The following is a 23,795-nucleotide window of genomic DNA, read 5'->3' on the forward strand; positions in this document are numbered from 1 at the left end:
TGAAGCTTCTGTCTGGGAAACAGTTTCTCACTCCACTGCCTTTTTGCCTATATATTGGCTAGAGCAGCAGGAGATTGAGTCTGTAGTGAAATGGAAAGCCCATGTGCCCAAATTAGGCATCTCTGATAAATGGAACCCCATTAGACTCCTCCTCTAATGGCCACAGATCCTGGGTTTTAAAACAGTCTTGGGGTTTGACTTACCAAGGCTGATCAGCTTCCTGGGTTTCTCAATCTTGCAAAAAATCACCACCCCTCCACCCTAGCCTGGCACCACCTCTGTGTTCCCATGCTCCTTAAAGACTGCATTCCACAGTGTTTGCGTTAATGGGGTGGAGAGGCAAGGTTCAGCCTCTCAAAGAAAGGCTTACTCAGAGAATACACAGATCAACTGTTGGGAGTTCCTATCCATTTGCCTTGTTGTTTTTACAACCTGCGTACTGAATAATGCTGAGAACAGTAAATATAGTGAACATGATATGTTGCTATTATCTGAGGTTTGTGTGTACAATAGTCTTATCTGGAGAATGTAATTGAGAGAAAAAGAAAAGAGAGAGAGAGAGAGAAGAAAAAAAGAGAGAAGGAAAAGAAAGAGAAAGAAAGAAAGAAAGAAAGAAAGAAAGAAAGAAAAAGAAAGAAAGAAAGAAAGAGAAGGAAAAAGGAAAAGAAAGAAAAAGAAAGAAAGAGAGAGAAAGAAGGGAGAGAGGAGGGAGGGAAGGAAGAAAGGGAGAAAGGAAGAAAGGAAGAAAGAAAGAAAGAAAAGAAAGAAAGAAAGAAAGAAAGAGAAAGAAAGAAAGAAAGAAAGAAAGAAAGAAAGAAAGAAAGAAAGAAAGAAAGAAAGAAAGAAAGAAAGAAAAGGAGAGGAGGAAGGAAGGAAGAGAGGGAGAAAGGGAGAGAGGGAGGGAGGGAGGAAGGCAGGAAGGCAGGCAGGAAGGAAGGAAGGGAGGGAAAGAGGGAGAGAGGGAAGGAGGACTTTTCCAATGCTGAGATCCAAGAGGAAGAATCTGGAACAGGGAGGGAAAAAAAATGTTAGTTTTTGTTATTTCTTATTCTGGTGGGGTAGTGAGGTGGTATCAGATCACAGAGTAAATACTGGGTGACACAACTATTAGTGTTCTCTTGTTTAGAGAGATAAATATAAAATATTTAACAAATCCACTTATAAAAATAATTCAAAACAGAGTACTTGATTTAATAAATATAGAAATACTAAAAATGTATATAATATACCAAAGAAGGAAGAGTGAAAGGAGCTAGAAATCAATGTGGAGGGATCAAAATGGAGGCATAAAGAGATGGGCAGGGAGGGAGGAGAAGGACGAAGGCAGAGGAAAGGAAGATGCAAGAGCTAACGGGAAAGAAAAAGTGTGTCAAACAACAGGCTCCAGCAGAAGCAGGGTTGTGGGAGATCAAGCATGTCCTCCACGATTGATTTCATCAAGGCCAGACCACTAGTCCTGTTTTCTGGGCAATTTCGGGAAAATCCTCCTGGCCTCATATTTTTCAGCTGCAAATCAAGGCAGTTGTATCTAATGATTTGCTGGAGTCACTTCTCTGACCTGGTCTTGCCCCATCTGTGAGGCCTAAAGGTGGCCCTGTGAGTGGCCAAAGTTTAGCAGACCCATGAGAGCACTTATACTGCTGTTTGTTCTGCTATATAATTAATTAGCTTTTTTTTTCTCCCTCAAAATATATTTTGTAATTTACGCTTGCTGCTTTTATTTCTGAGGTCCTTTTTGGGTCCAAGAGTTTATGATTCTGGAACCAACAGCTATCTGATCACTGCTTCTCGCAGCTTTTAATGTCAGCCCATAGACTCCAGGAAATGAGACACTGTGCTATTAAGCAAGCAAGAGTCTATAAAGCATTGAATCATGAGATTCTGCAACTGTCCCAGGTACAAATGTCAGAAGACTGGTCTTTTGCCCGTCTGTTTCACAGGGAAGAAACAAACAGAAATTTCTTCTTCCAATTACATAGCACAATGAATAGAGACAAGATGACAGCATTTGTAGTTCATATTTGCTCAATTTATTAAAGAACAAAAGCTCACAGAATCACTGGAACTTGCCCATGGAGGCAAAATAATGCAAAGACTGCCAAGGTTTTGAGATTTATTGTGTTTCAATAATGGTCTCAGATTTCCTGGGCACCTTCACACAGAATCAATGTTGATATTTGCACATTGACTAAACATACTTGACGTCTTGGCCTCTCAAGTTACTTATTTAATGTGTATTTATTGGGAGATATTACCAAATAAGTGGCTGAGTACCATGAGCATGGAATCTGGCCTCATTTTACTTTTTATCTTTTACATACCCTAGGACTGTACTGGTATAGGGTAGTGTACAAAACAGACTTGATTAATTAGTGATACTTTAATACATGTGTACAATGCGTAATGATCCATTCTGGCTAACAGTCGTCACCTCTGACCTTTGTCATTTCTTTGTGTTGAGAACATTCAAAATCCTCTCCTCTAGCTTTTTAAAAATATGCACTAAATGATTGGTGACCATATTCACTCTACAGTGCTCTAGAACACTAGACTTCTTCTACCCATGTAGCTGATATTTTGTACCTGTTAACCAACCTCTTCCTATCCTCCCTATCTCCTATGCTTCTCAGCCTCTAATAACCACAATTCTACTCTCTACTTCACTGACCTCCATTTTTTTAGCTCTCACACACAAGTGAAAACATGTGGCATTTGTCTTTCTGTACCTGACTTTTTTCGCTTAACATAACATCCTCCAGGTTCATCCATGTTGCTGTGAATAACAGGATTTTATTCTTTTTTAAGGCTGAATAGTATTCCATTGAGTACAGTTACCACATTTTCTTTATCCATTCATCTGTTGATGGACGATTAGGGTGATTATACATCTTAGCTATTGTGAATAGTGCTGCAATAACACTGGTGTATAGTATCTCTTTGATGCACTAATTTCCTTCTTTTGGACAAGTGTTCATCAAAACAAAAATTTTAACTAACAAAAATGAAAAGAGTGTTACATAAGCCTTCCCTTCTGGCTTTTCTTGCACTCAAACCTGAATGCTTTCTTCATTTGGGAAACTTCTAAGGAGGTGACTCAGAAGCCTTTTCTCATCCGTCAAAGAATCAAGTATATTTCAGTATGTTCTGATATCGCAAGCTGATCTTTTCTTAGGTCAAACTTTTGAATATTTTGGTTTAAGACTGCTCTTCAGAGAATATACCACCTCCACTTTCAATAGCTATATAAAGACAGGCTGACTCAGGATGGGAAGGACAAGTCTCAGGAAGGTTATTTTCTGTTGGATACAGATAAACGGTGGATTAAGTTTGGACTCATCTCTGGACTAGACTGTCCATGCACTCCCAAGCACAGTTAAGACATATGGGGCCATGTGCAATGAGGCACCTTTGCCCTCTCATCCATCTGCTGCCGGTTCTTACACAGATGAGGACTCAATAGGGTAAATTACCTACTTGCTCCCCTCCTGCTCGCCTTTCACCTTCAGTCTCCTCTTCACTGGGCATCCATCACTGTGCTTCCTGCTACCCAGTCTTGGAGTTTCTTGTGGTTTTGATTCTACCTTTTCTATATTTAATCACTTAAAAATATTATATTCTTTTATCTGAAGCTGTTGGAAAGTTGAATCTTTCTGTTTGCTCTGTTTACTGACTCTACGTCTTGGGAGGTCGCCTCCTCCAGTGTTTTGCAGTATTACTTTTGGAAGCTTATCTTCAGAGGAAGAATTCTGTGCAATCCAGGCTGAGGAAATGCTCTTCGGAGGAGTTTTGTGTTTTTGTCAGGAAATTGGGGGGTATACCCTACTGTTTTTTATGTCAGTTTCTTAGCTTGGCAGTTCTCAAATTAACTCAGTAATATAAATTCAAAACCATGGTATTACAGGCCCATGGATATAATTTATTATTATTATTATTAATTTAAAGGCCAGGCCAAGATAATAGTGTGCCCTTTAAATCTTTCTTCCATGTGGTTAAATTATTTTCCTAATCTAACATTTCACCAAGCATGTTGCTCATTAAAGGGTCCAGTATCATGCAGTTTCTCTGTTCCAACAATTCGCCTCATAGACCACTTTTTGAATTTTGGTGTGGTATAAAAAAGAAAAATCTGCAAGGCACAGTGGCTTACACCTGTAATCCCAGCACTTTGGGAGACTGAAGCAGGTGGATCACTTGAGCTCATAAGTTAAGACCAGCCTGGGCAACATAGTGAAACCCTGTCTCTACAAATAATAATAATACAAAAATTAGCTGGGCGTGGTGGCACACACCTGTAGTCCCAGCTACTTGGGAGGCTGAGGCAGGTGGATCACTTGAGCCCAGGAGGCAGAGATTGCAGTGAACCCAGATCACACCACTGCACTCCAGCCTCGGCACCAGAGTGAGACTCTGTCATAAAAAAAAAAAAAGAAAAAAGAAAAAGAAGGAAGGAAGGAAGGAAGAAAAAAAGAGAAGAAAGACAGGAAGGAAGGAAGGAAGGAAGGAAGGAAGGAAGGAAGGAAGGAAGGAAGGAAGGAAGGAAGAAAGAAAGAAAGAAAGAAAGAAAGAAAGAAAGAAAGAAAGAAAGAAAGAAAGAAAGAAAGAAAGAAAGAATCACAGTTAATTGAAGAAGCTATGAACATTCTCCTTTAGGCCCAGCGCAGTGGCTCACACCTATAATCCCAGCATTTTGGGAGGCTGAGGCAGGCAGATCACAAGGACAAGAGATTGAGACCGTGCTGGCCAACATGGTGAAACCCCATCTCTACTAAAAATACAAAAATTAGCTGGGCGTGTTGGCACGTTTTGACTCTGTTTTGTGCATGTAGTACCAGCTACTCGGGAGGCTGAGGCAGGAGAATTGCTTGAACCTGGGAGGCGGAGGTTGCAGTGAGCCAAGATCGCGCCACTGCACTCCAGCATGGCAACAGAGCAAAACTCTGTCTCAAAAAAAAAAAAAAAAATCCTTTATTTTGAAACCACATATCTATGTGAAGCCATATATTCTTCAACCAAAACAACATATTGCAACAGATTGAATGCACATGCAGATACATAAATCTAACCAGACATAATTACACTAAATCAAACATTGAAAAGATTCGTAAAAATGTAAAACAATGCCTTTTTTATCACTATTTTTTGTATACTGGAAAACATAACTTTTTAAAATAAAAATGTGTCATTTATATTAATATGCAACGGTTGTATTATTTTTTAATATTAAGATGTTATTTTATAATTTTATGTTTAAACTTTTTCCATTTAAATTTCTGATGTAGTAAATATCATTAGAAAAATGCACATAAACAAAAGTTCTTTGAGATTTCCTTAATAATTTGGAAGAATTTAAAGTGGTCCTGAAACCAAAATGTCTGGGTGCGCACTGTACCATATATTTCTGCTGCATTTAGTACGCTGAACATTCTCTTCTAGCTTTCATTTCTCTTCTCTCATCTTCCTCAGTGCACCATTCCAACTTATTTTCCTCTTTCCACTGTCTGGTTTTCCCCTAGTTTTCATCCTTTGCTTCCTTATTATTATATTATGTCTTCTCTCTCTCTCTCTGGATGACCTCAACCACTCACATTATTTTAACGACGTCCCAAATAGATGACATCCAAATATGTATCTGTAACCTGATTATTTTACCATACTCTGTGCCAGCAAAACCAGCTATCTACATCTTGATGTTTCTTAAAAAGCTAAACTCAAATATTCCCAAACTGAGCATGTGAGTGAATGGTACCATCATTAAATCCTGCCACGTAGGTCAGAGATCCGTGAGTCATCCTAGATTCCTTTTGCCCCTACCTCCCTCATCCACTACCAAGCCCTGTAGTTTTTGCTTCTTAAATATTCCTCCCTCCGTGGAGTGCGTTAGCTCAAAATCTCATGACCTAGATACATTATTGCAAACCTTCCTAATGGGCTTCCTATTACTTCCTGTTACTGGTCCTTCACTTCTCAAAAAAAAAAAAGCCCATAGATACTGTCCTGAAATACAAATCTAGTCATACCACCCACATGCTTAAAACCCTTCAATAGTTCCCCAGGGCCTTCAGAAAAAAACTCAGGTCTTTCATCGTGACACAAGAGGCCTTCATCATTAGGCAATTCTTCCTTCCCAGTCTCATCACCCTTGTGAGTGTCTCTTCCTGCATTTCTTACTTTAACAAAACGGAGTTATTTGTTTTTCCCCTAACACAATTTGCGTCTCTCCTCCCTTTGCTGTAATGCATGCCATCTCAGACTTAGCCACTTGTTGAGCTCCTATTCATCCTTTAAACCCTGAGAAGGTCTTCTCTTCCTCTGAAGAGTCTTTTGGATTGCACCAATGTCAGTTCCTGGTGTTTCTGTTTGTATATAGTTGTGCAAAATATTGTTATTGGGGAAAACTGGTAGAAAATTTCCTTATACATTTTTTGGCAATTTCCTGCAAACTTGTAAGTATTTCCAAGTTTTTTTAAAGATGCTTTATAGATACTTACCATTTTATCACACCAAATATTAGAAGATGTGTATTCAAGTGTTGAAATTTAATAAAATCTACAATACTTATTGCTTCATCAAGACATTCAGAAGTGAAAAACGACATTTTCCTATATGTGTGGCAGTGAGGAATCCATGACTACCAGCCCAGCTTGGAGCCTACCTCATGCTAAATTACAGTAGTCCTATCCATCACTTTTGCACCATCAGCACAAATCACAACACAGTGGAAAAGGCAAAAGTGTTTTAGTATTATTATAAAATTGGTTGTGATCTTGTGGTCTCAGAAACTCTTAGGGATCCACACATCACACATGGAGAATCTCTGATCCGAAAGACCAGGGTGAATTTAAGCAAAAACTGTATCATTAAATAAGTCCACATTCTTTTTCATAATCAGATGAAATTGCTTCCTTCCCCCATCCTATTGAGGAACGATGTCATTCTCTGTCCCATGATCTTCTCCCCCTTAACAACTTTAGGGATGAGGAGACGCATCTTCGGCCTTGCTGTTGCCTTAAAGTGAAAAAGTCTTTCTTGTCCCCAGAAGTCTTGTGCTGTTGAAGTGCTATTGCAGCCACTGCCACACGGTGTCACAGGTGGTGTGGCCAGCAATGTGCTGCACAACACCAACAAGGTACCGGTGATCTCTGAAACCTTTGCCCAAGAACATGCTATAACTTTTTTCTTTTTTTAAAAAAGCATATATTCCTTGCACATTTCTAAGCTGATAGCTAAAATGTTGCCCATAATCTAAATAATTGCAGATGATTTAATTCAGGCAAATTGTGAATGCTGTTGTTTTAAAATAAAACAGTTCCATCATTCTTTACATGCATGCAGTGAAATCTAACCATGTGAGATCCACCATCACTAATAAATACACATGAAAAACCTATGAAATACACATGAAAAACCTCTTGAACGTTCAGATATTTTACATCATTCCTTTTACCTTGGTGTTATATTTCCACTTCATTTCCTCCAAAGAATTTTCTCCTAATTTAATATACTTTTACATTTGAAAGTATTTTATTGATAACCCTGCCATATTTCTCTGAAATGAAAGTACGTACATGCATTTAAAATACAAAATGTTCTTATGGCCCATGGTCATTGTTCTAAATGTTTAAAAAGTTTCATCTGGATTCAGTTATTGTATACTAACTTGTTGTTAGTATACAATTGAAAATATACATATTTAAATTTTGGTAAGTAATTATTAAACGTAAAAGCTAATTTTGACTGTAGTTGCATCTCTTAATGAATGAGAACAAAAATTTTCCTGTGGTCTTTCATTCAGGACAACAATTTGGTAGGCAAAATAATTTTTAAAATGTATTGACTCTGCATCTTAGACTCTTAGATCTTAACAATAGGAGATTAAAACATGAATCATTTTATATAAGATAAAATAGAATGAAGATGGCCTGTGATAGGAGTAAACATTTCATGGTAAAAACTATCTTACCTGAGCGTTAGGACAAATACCTAATGTATACAGGTCTTAAAACCCAGATGATGGGTTGCTAGGTGCAGCAAACCACCATGGCACATGTATACCTGTGTAACAAACCTGCATGCTCTGTACATGTAGCCCAGAACTTAAAGTAAAATAAAAATAATAAAAAATAAATAAATAAAAACTATCTTATTTGATAAAATAGTTCTTATATATTTATTAAATAATACACAGCACACTTGAAAGAAATTACAAAATGTAATGAGTTTTATTCAGTGTAGCTTAAAAATATATACTCAGTAAAACATCTCAGCTAAATTTAAAATAATCAGTCACATAACATATACTGCTTTGCCTGATTGGGTATTTTTCTTACACTAGGGTTAAGTATTAAGAAGAGTAGAAAGGAATTCATTGGTAAAAAAAAAAAAAAAATCCCACCATGTAGAGTATTCAGTAACTTGCAGATGTTCTTTCACTTTGGTTTGTGGAGGAATGCAATTTGACAAAAGACAAGGATTGGAGGAGGCTGAGGTATGAATGGAAAACTGTCATTACTCCCACCACTGCCCTGTCGGAGAGGATTCCCCTCTCACATTTTCCTACATACTTTTCCGCAGTTTTAGTTTACTATGGCAAGCTTCTAGTATTTTGGTGATTTTTTTAAAATAGTAATGTTTAAAGAAGCAAAGCTAAGCATCCCTGGAGTAATATTATAAATCAAAACAAATATTGACCAAATATTTATTTTAATGCAGTGGTTTTCAGGAGCAATTTTTTAACATAAACTATAATTAATGTACATGATGTTAGAGACGACACCACTGGGGCAAGGTCAAGGACAGGAGTTTTCTCATGCAGCAACAGAGAAGTACTCGTAAGTATAGGAGTAGGTTTCACCCGGCTTCAGCAACTGAGGGACTGAAGAAGTGGGTAATGGTGACTTCTCCTGGAAGTCCTGGAGAAAGGTATGTTAAAGGCAGGACCATTTCCAGGAAAGCAGAGGCTGGTTCTAGAGGCAATGAGATGGGAAGGGTGTGATGAGGGGATTGGCTCAGAAATTTGGCTCAGAGGATGGTGCTTAACAAGTCACCTCTCACCTAAAATGGACCTTGGTAAACCTCTTTTATCAATAAGTCCCTACTTCAGGCAAGGTGCTAGAGACGTCTCACTCAGCCCACCATTTAGGCATAGACAATAACTAAGAATCCATTTTATAAAGAAAACATCACTGAAGAGCCCTTAAAAATAGACAATCAAACATAGTATGTAACCATCTCTGGATCCCATTTGGTCCTCAAGAAGCATTCATCGAAATGTCAAGCAGCCAAAAATGATTCCTGGTTGCATCTGGACTTGATGCATAGAGGATAATGTAGCTCTGTGGTTATGTGAAGGCGTTCCAAAGAACAGCACTTGTTCTACAGAAATATTCACAGAGCCACGTAACAGAAGAGGGAGGAGGCAGGGTAATTGTTTTGATATGATAAAAAGTTACAGAATACGTTTTTCACTAAGGACTGATAAAAATAATGTAAAATATCAATCAATTTAAAAATGTTAAATATCGATCCAAAGCAAATGGAAGAAAGAGGTTGAATTAAGGGAATGGAGGTGGGAGATGTCAGAGAAGGGTTTCGGCACAGAGCTGGGAGAGACAGAAGGGAAGAGGGCAAAGCTGAGAGAAACAGATGACAGAACTTCCAGGTTGAAGCCATTAGATCGTCCAAGGAGAATGAGAGGCAAATATCTGGGATAGATGCCTGGGAAATGTCTGCAAGTAAGGAGTGGCAGTGGAGAAGGAATTGAAGACCGAAAGTCAGAGATGTGCAGGAGAGCAAAATACAGAATTCCAAGGAAGAGGGGTCAACAGAGACAAATAGGTTCAAAAATTCAGTGAGGGACAATAACTTTTGATGCACAGAAGTTATTATTAGGAGGCTATTAGTAAGTCACCAAAGAGATTGTCTTTCATAAGTTTTTAAAATTTTGGTAAAATATGCAGAACATAAAATTCACCTTTTAACCATTTTTAAGTGTACATTCAGTGTGGTCTTAAGTACATCCACATGTTGTGTAACCATCACCACCATCCATCTCCTGAACTTCTTTATTGTCTCAAACTGAAATTCTGTATCATCTGGATGTGGTGGCCCACTCCTGTAATTCCAGCACTTTGGAAGTCCGAGCCAGGAGGATCACCTGAGGCCACAAGTTCGAGACCAGCCTGGGCATCGTAGTGAGACCCTATCTCTTTGTATTAATAATATAATAATAGAATCTCTGTATCCATTACACAGCATCTTCCTATTCTCCCGTTCCCCCAGACCATGATAACCACTATTTTACTTTATGCCTCCGTGAATTTTTCTATTCTAGGTCCCTCACATAAGTGGAATCATGTGTCCTTTTGTTTCCGGCAATATGTGTCCTTCTGTTTCTGTCTTATTTCACTCAGCATAACGTTTTGAGGGTTGGTCCCTGTTGTAGCATGTATCAGGATGTTATTTCTTTTTAAGACTGAATAATATTCTATTGTCAGTATATACCATAGTATATACCATGGACATTTGGGTTGTTTACACCTTTTGTTTATTTTGAATAGTGTCACAATGAACATTGGTGTACAAATATATATTCGAGTGCCTGTTTTCAATTCTTTTGTGTATACACCTGGAAGTAGGATTGCTGGATTATACATTAATTCTATATTTAGTTATTTGAGGAACTGCTGTATTGATGTCCACAGCTACTTCACCAATTTACATTCCCACCAGCAATGCAATTTCTAGAGTTCCAGTTTCTCTACATCATTACCATCACTTGCTGTTTTCTGATTCTCAATGTGGTTTTGAAGTTCAGCATTTTTCATGTAATCACTGGCCACCAGTATCTTTGGGAAAATGCCTATTAAAGTCCTTTTTCTCTCTATTAAATTGGGTTGTTTGTTGTTATAGAGTTGAGTGCTTTATATATTTTGGATGTGAATTATATATCAAATTATTATTTGTAAATATTTTCTCTCGTTCTGTACGTTACTTTTTAACTATGTCTTGATAATGTCCTTTGATGCACAAAAGTTATTAATCTTAATGAAGTCAAATTAATCTATTTTCTCTTTTGGTAATGGTGCTTTTGGTGTCATATTCAAGAAGTCATTGTTAAGTACAATATTATGAAGCCTCTTGCCTATCTTTATTTCTAAAGTTATCATTTTGATTCTAACAATTAGGTCTTTAATCCTTTTGAGTTAACTTCTATATATGCTTCAAGGTAAGGGTCCAAATTCATTCACTGGCATGTAGATTTCTAGATTTTCCAGCACCATTTGTTGAAAAGACTGTAATTTCCCCCACTGAATGGTCTTGAAACACTAGTCAAAATCTTTTGACCATTTACAGAAGGGTTTATTTATGGGGTCTCTATTCTATTCCATTGGTCTATATATCTGTCTTTTGCCAATACCACATCATTTGGATTACTGTAACTTTGTAATAGGTTTTGAAAACAGGAAATGTGAAACCTCCAAATTTTGTTCTTTTTCAAGATGGTTTTGGCTATTTAAGGTGTGTTGAAATTCCATATTAATTTTAGGATGAGTTTTTCTATCTTTACAAAAAAGTCTGTAGGTAGCTTTGGGTGATATTGTCATCTTAACAATATTAAGTCTTTTAATTCACAAACATAGTTTAATTCTGCTAAACATTTAAAGAAGAAGTAATACCAATTCTTCTCAAACTCTTCCAAATAAACAAAGAGTGAGGAATCCTTCCAAACTTATTTTAGGAAGCAAGAATTACCATGATACCAAAATCACACAAGGACACTATAAGAAAAGAAAATTACATGCCAATATCGCTGATGAACGTAGATGCAAAAATCTTCAAAAAAGTACTAGCAAACCAAATTCAACAGCATATCAAAAGGATCATTCAACATCATGAAGTGGAATTTATCCCAGGGATGCAAGGATGGTTCAATATATGCAAATCAATAAATTTGATATACCACATTAACAGAATGAAGGACAAAAATCATGTAACCATCTCAATAGATGCAGAAACAGCATTTGAAAACATTTAAAATTTTTTCATGATAAAAATTTGCAAGATATTAGGCACAAAAAATATATACCTCAACAAAATAAAGCCCATTGCACAGCTAAAATTATATTCAATGATGAGATTTTGAAACTTTTTCCTCTAAAATCAGGAACAAGACAAGGATGCTTACTCTCATCACTTCTGTTCAACATAGCACTGGAAGTTCTAGCCAGAGCAATTAGGCAAAAGAAAAAGATAAAAGATATTCAAATCAGAAAGGAACAGTTAAACAATCTGGTTGAGATGACATGATCTTATGTATAGAAAACCCTAAAGCAGCTACCAAAAAATATGTTAGAACTAATAAATGAGTTCTACAAAGTTGCAGGATACAAAACCAACATGCAAAAATTACTAGTGTTTTTATGTACCAACAATTAACTATATAAAAAAGAAATCAAGAAAACACTCCCATTTGCAATGGCTACTAAAAAGTGAAATACTTGGAAATAAATTTAACCAATGAAGTGAAAGATCTATACACTGAAAACCAAAACATTGATGAAAGAAACTGAAGAAAACACAGATAAATAAAAGATATCTTGTGTTCATGGTTTGGAGGAATTAATATTGTTAACATGTCCACACCACCAAAAGGGATCCACAGATTCATTTCCATCCAATTCTTATAAATATAAGAAAAAATCCTAAAATTTGCATGGAATGAAAAAAGACCCCCAGTGGCCAAACTAACCTTGAAAAATAACGATGCGGGAGGCATCACCCTACCTGACTTCAAAATATTCTACAAAGCTGTAGGAATCAAGCAGCATGGTACTGGCTAAAAACAGACATATAGACCAACGAAACAGAATAGAAGACTCAGAAATAAATCCATGCATATACAGTGAATTGATTTTCAACAAAGATGCCAAGGACACACAATCAGGAAAGGACAGTCTTTTCAATAAAGGGTGTTGAAAACAAATTGGATATCCATATGGATAAAAAGGAAATTAGATCCTCATCTCACACCATATACAAAAGTCAACTGAAAACAGATTGAAGGCTTATATGTAAGAACTGAAAATGTAAAACTACTAAAAGAAAACATAGAGGAAAAGCTTCATGACATTGGTCTGGACAATGATTTTTTAGATATGATTCCAAAAGCACAGGCCACAGAAGTAAAGATAGACAAATGTGATTACATAAAACAGAAGCTTCTGCACAGCCAAGGAGTGAAGAATTCACAATCAACAGAGAGATGAGATGACCTACCAAATGGGAAAAAATGATCTGGAACAGCAAAATATATACATATACATATACATATTTAAAATGGGCAAAGGAGCTGAATAGACATTTTCAAAAGAAGATATACAAATGGCCAACAGTTACATAGAAAATTGCTTAACTTCATTAATCCTCAGGGAAATGCAAATCAGAATCACAATGAGATACCATCTTACACCCAATAGGATGGCTATTATCAAAGAGTCAAAGGATAACAAGTGTTTGTAAGGATGTGGAGAAAAGGGAACCCTGGTACATTGTTGGTGGGAATAAAATTTGTACAGCAGTTTAGAAAACATTATGGAGATTCCTCCGAATTTTAAGAACAGATCTAACATATGATTCAGCAATCCCACTTCTTGGAATATATCCAAAGGGTATGAAACCTGCATGTCAAAGAATTATTTGTATCTCATATTCATTGCAACATTATTCACAATAACCAAGACATGAAATCAGCCTGTGTCCACCAACAAATGAATAAATAAAGAAAATATGATATATATACACAATGAAATACTATTCCACCATAAAAAAAAGACAGTTCTGTCATTCGCAACAACATGGATGAACCTGGAGGATATTATGTTAAGTGAAGTAAGCAAGGCACAGAAAGACAAATACTACATAACCTCAATTATATGTGGAATCTAAAAACGTTGAACTCATAGAAACAGAGAGTAGAATGGTCATTACCTGAGGGTGGTGGGGTGGAGGGGTTGGGAAGATGTTGGTAAAGGGTATGAAATTTCAGTTAAACAAGAGGAATAAGTTCAAGGCATCTATTTTACATCATCATGACTATATTTAATACTGTTATATTGTATACTTGAAAATTGCTGAGGGAGTAGATTTTAAGTGTTCTAGCTACAAAAATGATAATTATATGAGGTAATGGATATGCTAATTGGCTTAATTTAGCCATTCCACAATGTGGGCATATGTCAAAACTTCATGTTGTATACCATTAATATATACAATTTTTATTTACCATTTTTTTAAAAAAATTAACTGTTTAAAAAAGGTTTTGAAAACAATTTAAGAACTTCATATGCCTACCACCTAAATTTGACACAAGTTAATATGTTGTCATTCCTATGTTAAAACACAATACATTACAGATATATGTTATAGGTGCTTTTAAAATGTTTCATAAGTGATATTTACACATTCTTTTCCATTTGATTTCCAGTTCCTTGCTTTATGTCTAGAGATTTATTCTCTTTGACACATGATTATCCACTTCATTTATATTCACTGCTATAGAATAGTCCACTGTATAAACCTAGCTTAATTTTTCCTTATTCTTCTTTTGATATACATTTAAGTTGTTTCTAATTCTTCGCCATTGTCAAGATTGTTGCAATTCATGCCTTTATACGTGTCTTGTGCAACATAGTACATGGGTTCATCTAGGCTATATATAGAAAGAAAGAGAGGTTTTTTTTCTTTGAGACAGAGTCTCAGTCAGCCAGGCTGGAGGGCAGTGGCACAATCTCAGCCCACTGCAACCTCTACCTCCCAGGTTCAAGGGATCCCCCCACCTCAGCCTCCTGAGTAGCTAGGATTACAGGCATGCACCGCCATGCCTGGCTAATTTATTTTTATTTTTATTTTTTGTAATTTTAGTAGAGACAGGGTTTCGCCATGTTGGCCAGGCTGGTCTCAAACTCCTGACCTCAAGTGATCTGCCCCTCTCAACCTCACAAATTGTTGGGATTACAGGTGACAGCCACTGCACGTGGCCTAGGGTATATATTTAAACATAGAATTACCAAAATAACCAGATATTGCCAAGTTTTTCCAAAATAGTTGTAACAATAAAACATTTTCAGCAACATATTTATCAATTTTAGTTGTTCACATCACACCAGCCCTAAAAATTTAAGAATAGTTAGTATTATTTACAATAACAAAGACACAGAACCAACACAAATGCCCATCAATGACAGACTGGATAAAGAAAATGTGGTACATGTATACCGTAGAATACTATGCAGCCATGAAAAGGAATGAGATCATGTCCTTTGCAGGGACATGGATGAAGCTGGAAGCCATCATCCTCAGCAAACTAACACATTAACAGAAATCCAAACACTGCTTGTTCTTGCATATAATTGGGAGTTGAACAATCAGAACATGGATACAGAGAGGGGAACAACGCACACTGGGGCCAGTTGGGGGATGGGGGGCAAGGGAAGGGAGAGCATTAGGACAAATAGCTAATGCATGCAGGGCATAAAACCTAGATGATGGGTTGATCGGTGCAGCAAACCACCATGGCATATGCAGTAAATCACCACACCCATGTAACAAACCTACACTTTCTGCATTTGTATCCCCAGAACTTAAAGTAAAATAGCGTATTTTCAAGATGCAGATATAATTTTATCCCCCTTTGACAAATAAACAATCAAACAATCAAAGCCTCTAATGAGCTTCTTATCCCTTTTAGCATAAAATAGAAAGTTTCTAATGTGGTTTACAAGGCTCCTCAAGTTCTGAGATCTGCCTTCTACTCCAGGCTGGTCATGAACTACTCTTGTTTTGAATTTTCCTTTGTATATGATTAATATATTTCTAAATTATCTTTCCTACGTGTAAGTGGACACTTCCCCTTTCCTGAGAGAAAAAAAGTAAAGCAAAAATGATTTAAGTAAGTCATTATTTTATTGATGATGTATTTTATAGAATCACAAAATTTAGAAACGTAAGAAGGATTTCAGGTATCAACTAAATTCAAAGAAATGTGGGTTTCTAGGTTGCTACGTCTGAAGAGAAAGTATGATTTGGTTTGGTCCATTTAAAACAGGTCACAAACAGAATTACATTTCAAATTTAGAAGATACAGTATTAAATTATTCATCGTATCTTGGACATTTTTCCTCACGGAGAATTCTTCTGGAAGAAAATGTAGGTTTATATGTGTTCTTATAAAGAGAAAGAAAGAAAGGCATACTATTTCAATCATTAAATTCTTGATGATGACTATGAGATTGAAAAGAAATATGAGTGAAGAGAATCTGTTGTTGCCAGCAGTGAGTTTACCAGAACACCTCTAGGTGAACATTTTCCAAATGGAGTGACAGACTAATTGCATCTAAGGGGATGAGAATCTGCCAAAGAAGAGGATGCTGTTGGTCTTATTTTGCCTGATGAAGAATAGGAAAGGGTGATTACAATGGAACTCTTCATTAGTTAAAAGAGGTGATGAAAACTCTGTTACTACAGCAGTGGCAGCTGTGGCCTCCGCTCCCTCCTCAGTGACCTCCACAAAGGCCTTGTGTAGGACTTCAGATACCATGAGACCGCGGCTCCCGGTCATGCCTGAGAGGTCTGCATCCCCATTGAAGAGATCCACCATTCCCATGTTTCTCAACGTGTCCTTGAGGTCATAGCTCTCTTCCACTTTGAACCGAGGCAAGTGTAAATCCACATGTGCCTCTTTCATATTCTGCAAACTTGTCCATTCCAACAATTTCTCAGCAGTGAGTTTCTCTTCAAGCTATACAAATGGAAAAAAGAAACTGATATGACTAACTATCGATCTCTAATACACCTTAACAATGAGTTGACTATGTGGAGTATCTTTATTTTGGCAATAATGTGAAATACAGAAGGTTCATTATTAGATATTATTCGAATAGGAAAAATATGAGTCTTGAATATATCAATACACTGAATTATATGTGTATATGTAAATATATGTATCTAAAAACAGAATCATGTTTTTATGTATATGTAATGTGTGCATATGTATGTATACAAATGTATAATACATATGTAAAATATGAATACAATATTTTGTATACAATGAACTGTATATATCACTATTTCTTGTGCCAACAGCTTACTACATGTGTCAATTTTTAATAGGCTCGTCTTATTTTTCTGTATACATTATTTAGTATACATTGCAATTATTGTATATACCCTAAATCTCTCTTCCCTTTTTTACTTGGTGTATTTGTAAACTTTCCTCACATTGCTATGTATTTCTCCCAGTCAAGTTTAAATTGCTGCATAATAATATCATCAAATTGATATATTATGCATGTAACTCTAATAAATTAATAATTAAGCCTTCAGTTTGTGGCAGGCCCTATGCTTAAATATTTGTAATATGAAGGTGAGTAATCATTCCTCACTTTGAATTTTTCATTATTTTGAGGAAATTTGGTCACAAGTTTTCACCTTGCTTAAACTTGGTATCTTTGGAAAAAAGTCAGGCAGTAGAAGAGTTGTAGATGCAAGTTTTTACCTTCTGCAGACCATTGATTTCATTCGGCAGCAGCACAATCATGCTTAGATCTTTGCCTTTGTATGGTATTTCCAGTACCTTGGCCTGTACATCCTCCAGCAAGGCAAAATTAAAGGACTTGTTTTGCCTCATCATCTGTACAGACTTGTATGTATTCTGCAATAAATCAATGTGTCCAACAAATACCAAGTGAGACACAAGATAAAAAAGATAATATTATTGAGATATCAACACATCCTTCTTCTAAGACAACCCAAGAATTTAATGAGTTAGACACAAAAGTTTCTTCAGGTATTTCTTACTAAATAAAGTATAAGACTAAAACAACAAAATAACAGACATGATAAATTTTATTTTTTACTTGTCATAGTACATTCCATCAGCAATGTTTAAATTTATTAACATATTATATTATATAAGTAAAATATAGACAATACCTTGTTTGGCCAAAATTTTTCCTCTTTAGTATTTTCTTTATTAAATTTAGTTTGCCATTGACCCTTGAAATAAATTGCGTTCACAAGAACCAGTGTGGTATCGTTGCCAATACTTCTATCAGGAAGTAGGTTTTTAATTTTTTCTGCAAGAGAAAGAATAAAAAAGTCTTTATACAAGGTACAAATGGTTTGTCTGGAAGATGCTTTGCAAGTGTTCGTGACTGATCATTAATTATTCACCCAAATCCTTACTTGAGACTCACTGACTTCGATCTTTGAATTATTAGACTCACTGACCAATGGTTCACCATATGCAGCTTTCTTTCAGGCTCCAGTCGGATAAAGTTACCTTGACGGAGACATCACTTCTTGTGATAGAGAAGGAGTTTAGGTTCTCTGTGTATGAGTGACTCTAGTTCATCTGATTTGGAATACTGATACACTGATTTTATCTACTCTTTCAACACATCTTTCCTTTCTCCCTCCCTCCTCTTCCGATTATTTTTCTTTTAACTATGGGGTCCTGAATCAGAGGATGTAGGCCCTAACTGCTTTTTAGGACAAGTGATATGAGCTCTGTAATATGAAACACATGTCCTGTGCTGTCAGACACTACTTCCTGGGGTATCTTCCTATTCACTCTCATGTTGAGTTGCTGTAAGTTTGGCCTGTAATGAGAGGTGGGAGGTAGGAAAGATGTCTATGGAATGGAGGCTTTGTTAAGCTCTTTGCCCTTGATGGAGAAGACAGCTGTGATAATCCCTGCAGAACGTGTGGTTAGAGATGTGGTCCAGGCAGCTCCAGTTCAGATGGCAAAAGGATGATTTACCGGAGAGCTGCTTGTTTCCCAATTAGTAAAGGACAAGGGAGATGCTTTCTAATGTTTTCTTTTAAATATTCATCATAAAAAAATTGGTTCTGATTCAAAGTAAAGGACATGATCTCAAAATGGGCCTGAGTGGAGACAGGGGATCCACAAAGCTATTGTCATCCAGGAACATGAGCAAATAATTCTCCGGCTGTGTTTTCATCTAATTGGCTTCCTGTAATTTCCTCCTTGGCTCCCCGAGGCTCTCTTTATATTATTATTTGGAAAATCTCTTTATCTGGAGTGCCTTCTTCTGTCTTCCCTGCAAAGCCATCTCAATCCCCACAGCTGGTCCCCATGCAGTGTCAGGCACAGGGCTCACTCGCATAGGTTTCTCAAAGGTGTGTCTACAATGGGCGGCTCTCCTACCATTCGTTTGACTTTCCACCCAGGAGTTAATCTTCTTTCGACTTTCTTCTGGAGCCTTTGCAAAATCAACAGATTCCACACTGTTCTGGTAAAATTTCTTGATGGCATCTAAATATTCCTTTGAGACATGGAGGAGGAAAGTAGGAATTAAGAGTAATTTATGTAACTCTATATTACTAAATTTAGTTATTTATAATTATAGTAAGCCGAATCCAGAACCTGAACAGATGCAGTATCTCCTGTCCATGCATATTTTTATACAGATGCCACGTAGGCAATGCAAAAGGGTAAACAGGTCACTGAAGGTCAGTGCCGGTTTACTGATGGTATCTTATTACTCACTCTACTACCCAACCTCCTCTTTTATTACAAGATTATCCCTAAATGCACACTTCACTGATGTATTGTCAGGGTCTGGAACACTCCAGTGGGGGAGAGTTGTGGAAACGGAGCTAAAGCACTCTGAGTAAATGCTCCCCACTTGGGTCGGCCAGGCTCATCTGCCTTGCTTTCTTCCATTAGGCCACTCAGGGACACAGACACCAGGCTGCAGACGAAAGGTGGGTAGGTCAGGTGAAATTTACCTGTAAAAATTGAAACGTCTTTTCTCCGAAGAGCTTATTGGCGATCTTCAGCTCATATGCATCAGTGGATTTGTTTAATTCAGTCAGAAGCTTTTGAAACTGGTGATGAACATTTCCTGACCTATCAACCTTCAAATGTCAAAAAAGCAGATCACTGAATTACTGCATCGGTGTAAATTCTAAACCCGTGCTAAGTCTGTTAGATCAGTTCCTAAAGGCTGGTAGTCTCAATGATGACCTTTATGCTTATTCCCTGATACTTGGTGTATTTCACCTCAAATACTCTTCAAAATCTACCTTACGTTTGACTTCTTCCAGAAAATTCTTCCTGCACTAATGTACTCCAATCTTCTCTCTTCTGAACTAAAGATGCAGCACTGTCTACCATTGGGTTTTCCCCTTGTTGGCTTAAAGGGTTAGGTTTGCTTCCCAGTTAAACTGTCAGTTCCTTAAGGACAAGGACCACATTACACTTCTAACAGACATCAAGAATATGAGTATATTTAAGTTTGGATATTTTAAATAGATTATGCCAGGGAGCCCTGTTATACCTATTGGTAGTATCATCTTGTAAGACACACTGACTGATCTATGGCTCTTTCCTCACGATGGTCATTCTCTGCATGTGAGAACAGTGTGTGCCAGGTACATGGGTAAGAGCTTTACATGGGTAACTCTGAGTCTTAGGTCAATTCAGATGTAAACAAGAAAGCTCAGAGAATAGAAAAGAAACTCTATTTATAGAGACATAAATTAGAAGTGCCAAGTTTTGAACCTAAGCCTGTTAAATCTAGAACCTCCTACTTTCCAGCAAAGCATTTCTCTCTATGAAGGCTCTAAACCAATATATTCCATAGCAATCATTTTCCAAAATAGACTTGTGCTTATTCCTCTTAATCTCATTAATGACTCAATTAAAATTAAATTATTTTTGCAATATTACTGTGATTAGTATGATTATAGCTATTTTATAATAATAATATTTATTATGACTTTATGGGCAAGACACTGTTGGAAATGTTTGCATGTATTTGCATGTATTGAGTCAGATTTTTTATTACCCTTAGTTTTCTGGGATGAGGTCACTAGGATTCTGAGCAATTGTGTCCTGCCATGTTCATCATTTGTGAAGAGCAAAGTTGCAATTTGAACCCACCCTATCCTGATCCAGACCTATGCTCTGAAGTACAGGGCTGACTGTCTTTCAGTAATGCAGAAACGAGGAATAATAATTATGTGCCATGAAATGCCAACCCACTCTGTACGTCTCAATCTTATCATCCAGGCTTTCCCCTAAGAATGGCCTTTACTTAGTTTCTGTGAAGTTCCAGGTGTAAACTATGACCTGCTCAGGGATCTAAAGCTGAACCAAAGTGCTCTGTGACTCACGTGGTATGTTGCAGCTTTTTCTGTGGTGTTCTCTGGGACTTGATCGAAGTGAAGAACCTGGAAGAGACATGAAGCGGGACAAGAAAACTTTACTCTAAAGATCTGTTTAAGTCAGTGGGTTCACAGTTACGGAAATTCCTGCTCAGCCCCCTGCGCTACCTGTCAGGCCACCACATCTATTACCATCTGCATGCGAGCCGCCGGAACCACAGAGAGAAGCTGTAACAGGACAGCGTAAGAAGCTGATACCTACCTTGTTAATTTGTTGTGCAGTGTTGTCTCTGGCCCCTAAGAGGACCATCCCCAATGCTGTTGTGATGCTGATAGGGGAATAGAAGGTGTTGTTCTTTTGTGATTTTCTGAACTGTTGGAACAGATCGAACATGAACTTGGTGTTGGCTTCACTGAGTGAATTCATGGTGAACTCGATGTGATCTGGACTCCTGGAAAAGCATCAGATTCCTGTCAGAATGACTTTAATAAATGCAGTGGTATTTTGTAGTATGATTTTCTTAAAGAAATGACATATCTGGGTTGTGAGATTTTGACATTTAAAGTTTTTCTTTTCTTATTTTTAGCATTTCAATCTTTCTACAATGTGCTTATATGGAACATATTAATGTCCTAATTAAGAGGCTGACAAAATTACTGTTTTTAAAGACTATTGCAAATAAGTAATAGACCCTCTTTATCTTTCCTTCATTGCTGGTTACACTGGGGCCAGGTAGGAAGGCTTTATAATGAATGCTAACAGGAGACCTCTGTGGATCACATCCAACCAGCTCTTAAGATGCGTTCCTGACGTCTCCTTCAAGGCTCTATGGCTGCAAGGCACTCTCCCTCTGTGTTCCTAAAAGTGCACTGGTTTACTTGGAATGAAACAATTTAGATAAAGGACAAATCAGATGAAATAGGTATTTTAATTTTGCCCTGGCAGAATAAGTAAAATATAATCAGACAGAATGCAGGAGATGCATAATATAGAACACAGTGTCATTATTATTCTCAAAAATAATTCATGTTATTAAGCTGGAGTGGCTTGAAGCACTTACCTGTGTTCCTAGAGGAAGCAGACGTGGGCGGAGAGCCTGTGTGTGTCTGTGGAATGAAGGGTGAGATCCTGAATTTATGCCTCTCCTCTTGCTGCCTCTCCCTCTGTGGTTAGCATTTGAAGTTACTCAACTTTAGATTTCACAAGCAGGCTAACACTCACCTTTATAAGTATGAAAATTTATGACAAAGGACATGATTACTGTTCTAACATTGTACTTCCTTTTTAATCTATAGGGAAAAAATAAAAATGCAAATCAGCAATCACTGGCTCATTTGAAATACCTGTAGGTGCCTTTCTAATATAAATGAGAATAAGGTTAGAATTTCAATTTCCCCTCATTTGTTTCAACTCCATCCCTTTGTATTCTACTCCAGCTGTAAAACAAACAAACAAACAAAAAAAACAAAACAAAACAAAAAAAGAACAAAAAAACCCCACTATTCTTTTCTTGGATGTTGCATTGTCTTTTAGGCATACTTTGAATACCAAACAACTAAAAAGCTTACATTTTCTGTTTTTCAGTTCTGAAAGTTTTTGTTATCCCATGAATTTCTTAGTAATCATCTGTATAACAAGGAATATAGTGCTAATTCTAAGTCCAAAGAGATACTGAAGAAGTGTACCTCAGTATCTCATAGCATACTATGAAGAACAGGATTCTATTGCCTTCTCCTGAATGCTCTGCCTTGGCAGTGATCCTACAGTCAACTCCCGTGCCCCTTACAACCATCCCAGATGTTTTCGGTTGCATAGAGTCAGTGAGAAAGTTATTTACCTTGCTGAGTGATATGGTTTGGCTGTGTTCCCCCCCACCAAATCTCAACTTGAATTGTATCTACCAGAATTTCCACATGCTGTTGGAGGGACCCACGTGGAGGTCATTGAATCACGGGCACCTGTCTTTCCTGTGCCATTGTTTCCAGAGCCTTGTACTTCATTCTTCCCTTTCTTGAGACCCTGGAAATCAGGAATCCGCCTCCTGTTTCTATGGATTTGCCTATTCTAAACATTTCATATAAATGGAATCATACAGTACGTCCTTTTGTGACTGGCTTCTTTGATCTAGTATTGTTTTCAAGGTTTGTCCATGTTGTTGCATGGATCAGTACATCATTCCTTTTTGTGGTCGAATAATATTCCATTGTATGAATACACCACATTTTCTTCATGCATAAGTTGATGGATATTTGTGTTGTTTCCATCCTTTTACTATTATGAATAATGGTGCTCTGATCTTTCATGAACATTTTGTCTGCATGGCATATGTCTTCCTTTCTTTTGAGTATAAACCTATGAATGAAACCGCTGGGTCATATGGTAACTCTAGGTTAACATTTTGAGGAAATGCCAGACTCTTCTCCATAGAATTCTACACAAGTGTGCATTCCAACCTACCGTGAATAGAGTTCTGATTTCTCCACATCCTCCCCAACACTTGGTATTGTCATGGGCCCTTTTTAACACCAGCAGTGAGTTTGTTTTCTCAGCACATCACAAAATCAAGGGAGAATCATCTACAACAAGGTTCCAGAAATACATAGGA

The 23,795-nt window shown here is 37.1% G+C and overlaps 1 protein-coding gene across 1 annotated transcript; it reads right to left on the reverse strand.

The window, feature by feature from the left end:
* Positions 1–15,941: 15,941 nt before the first annotated feature.
* LOC701315 (serpin B3) lies at positions 15,942–22,372 on the reverse strand. Its single transcript, XM_001091267.5, has 8 exons — positions 22,251–22,372; positions 21,452–21,641; positions 21,199–21,255; positions 19,810–19,938; positions 19,226–19,343; positions 17,989–18,131; positions 17,552–17,707; positions 15,942–16,795 (listed from the first exon to the last, which is right to left on the reverse strand). Exons 2-8 carry the CDS (start codon positions 21,614–21,616, stop codon positions 16,391–16,393), a joined length of 1,173 nt encoding a protein of 390 aa, XP_001091267.4. The 5' UTR covers positions 21,617–21,641; positions 22,251–22,372; the 3' UTR covers positions 15,942–16,390.
* Between the last annotated feature and the right edge of the window lie 1,423 nt (positions 22,373–23,795).

This window comes from Macaca mulatta, chromosome 18 (genome assembly GCF_049350105.2).
Source record: "Macaca mulatta isolate MMU2019108-1 chromosome 18, T2T-MMU8v2.0, whole genome shotgun sequence".
Classification (NCBI taxonomy): domain Eukaryota; kingdom Metazoa; phylum Chordata; class Mammalia; order Primates; family Cercopithecidae; genus Macaca; species Macaca mulatta.

Coding starts and splice junctions, on each gene's coding strand:
- LOC701315 (XM_001091267.5), bottom strand. CDS start 21,616: ATGAATTCACTCAGTGAAGCCAACACCAAGTTCATGTTCGATCTGTTC. Junction 21,256..21,451: donor CTGCACAACAAATTAACAAG/GTAGGTATCAGC, acceptor TGTCTCTTCCAG/GTTCTTCACTTCGATCAAGT. Junction 16,796..17,551: donor AAATCAATGGTCTGCAGAAG/GTAAAAACTTGC, acceptor CCATTTGTATAG/CTTGAAGAGAAACTCACTGC.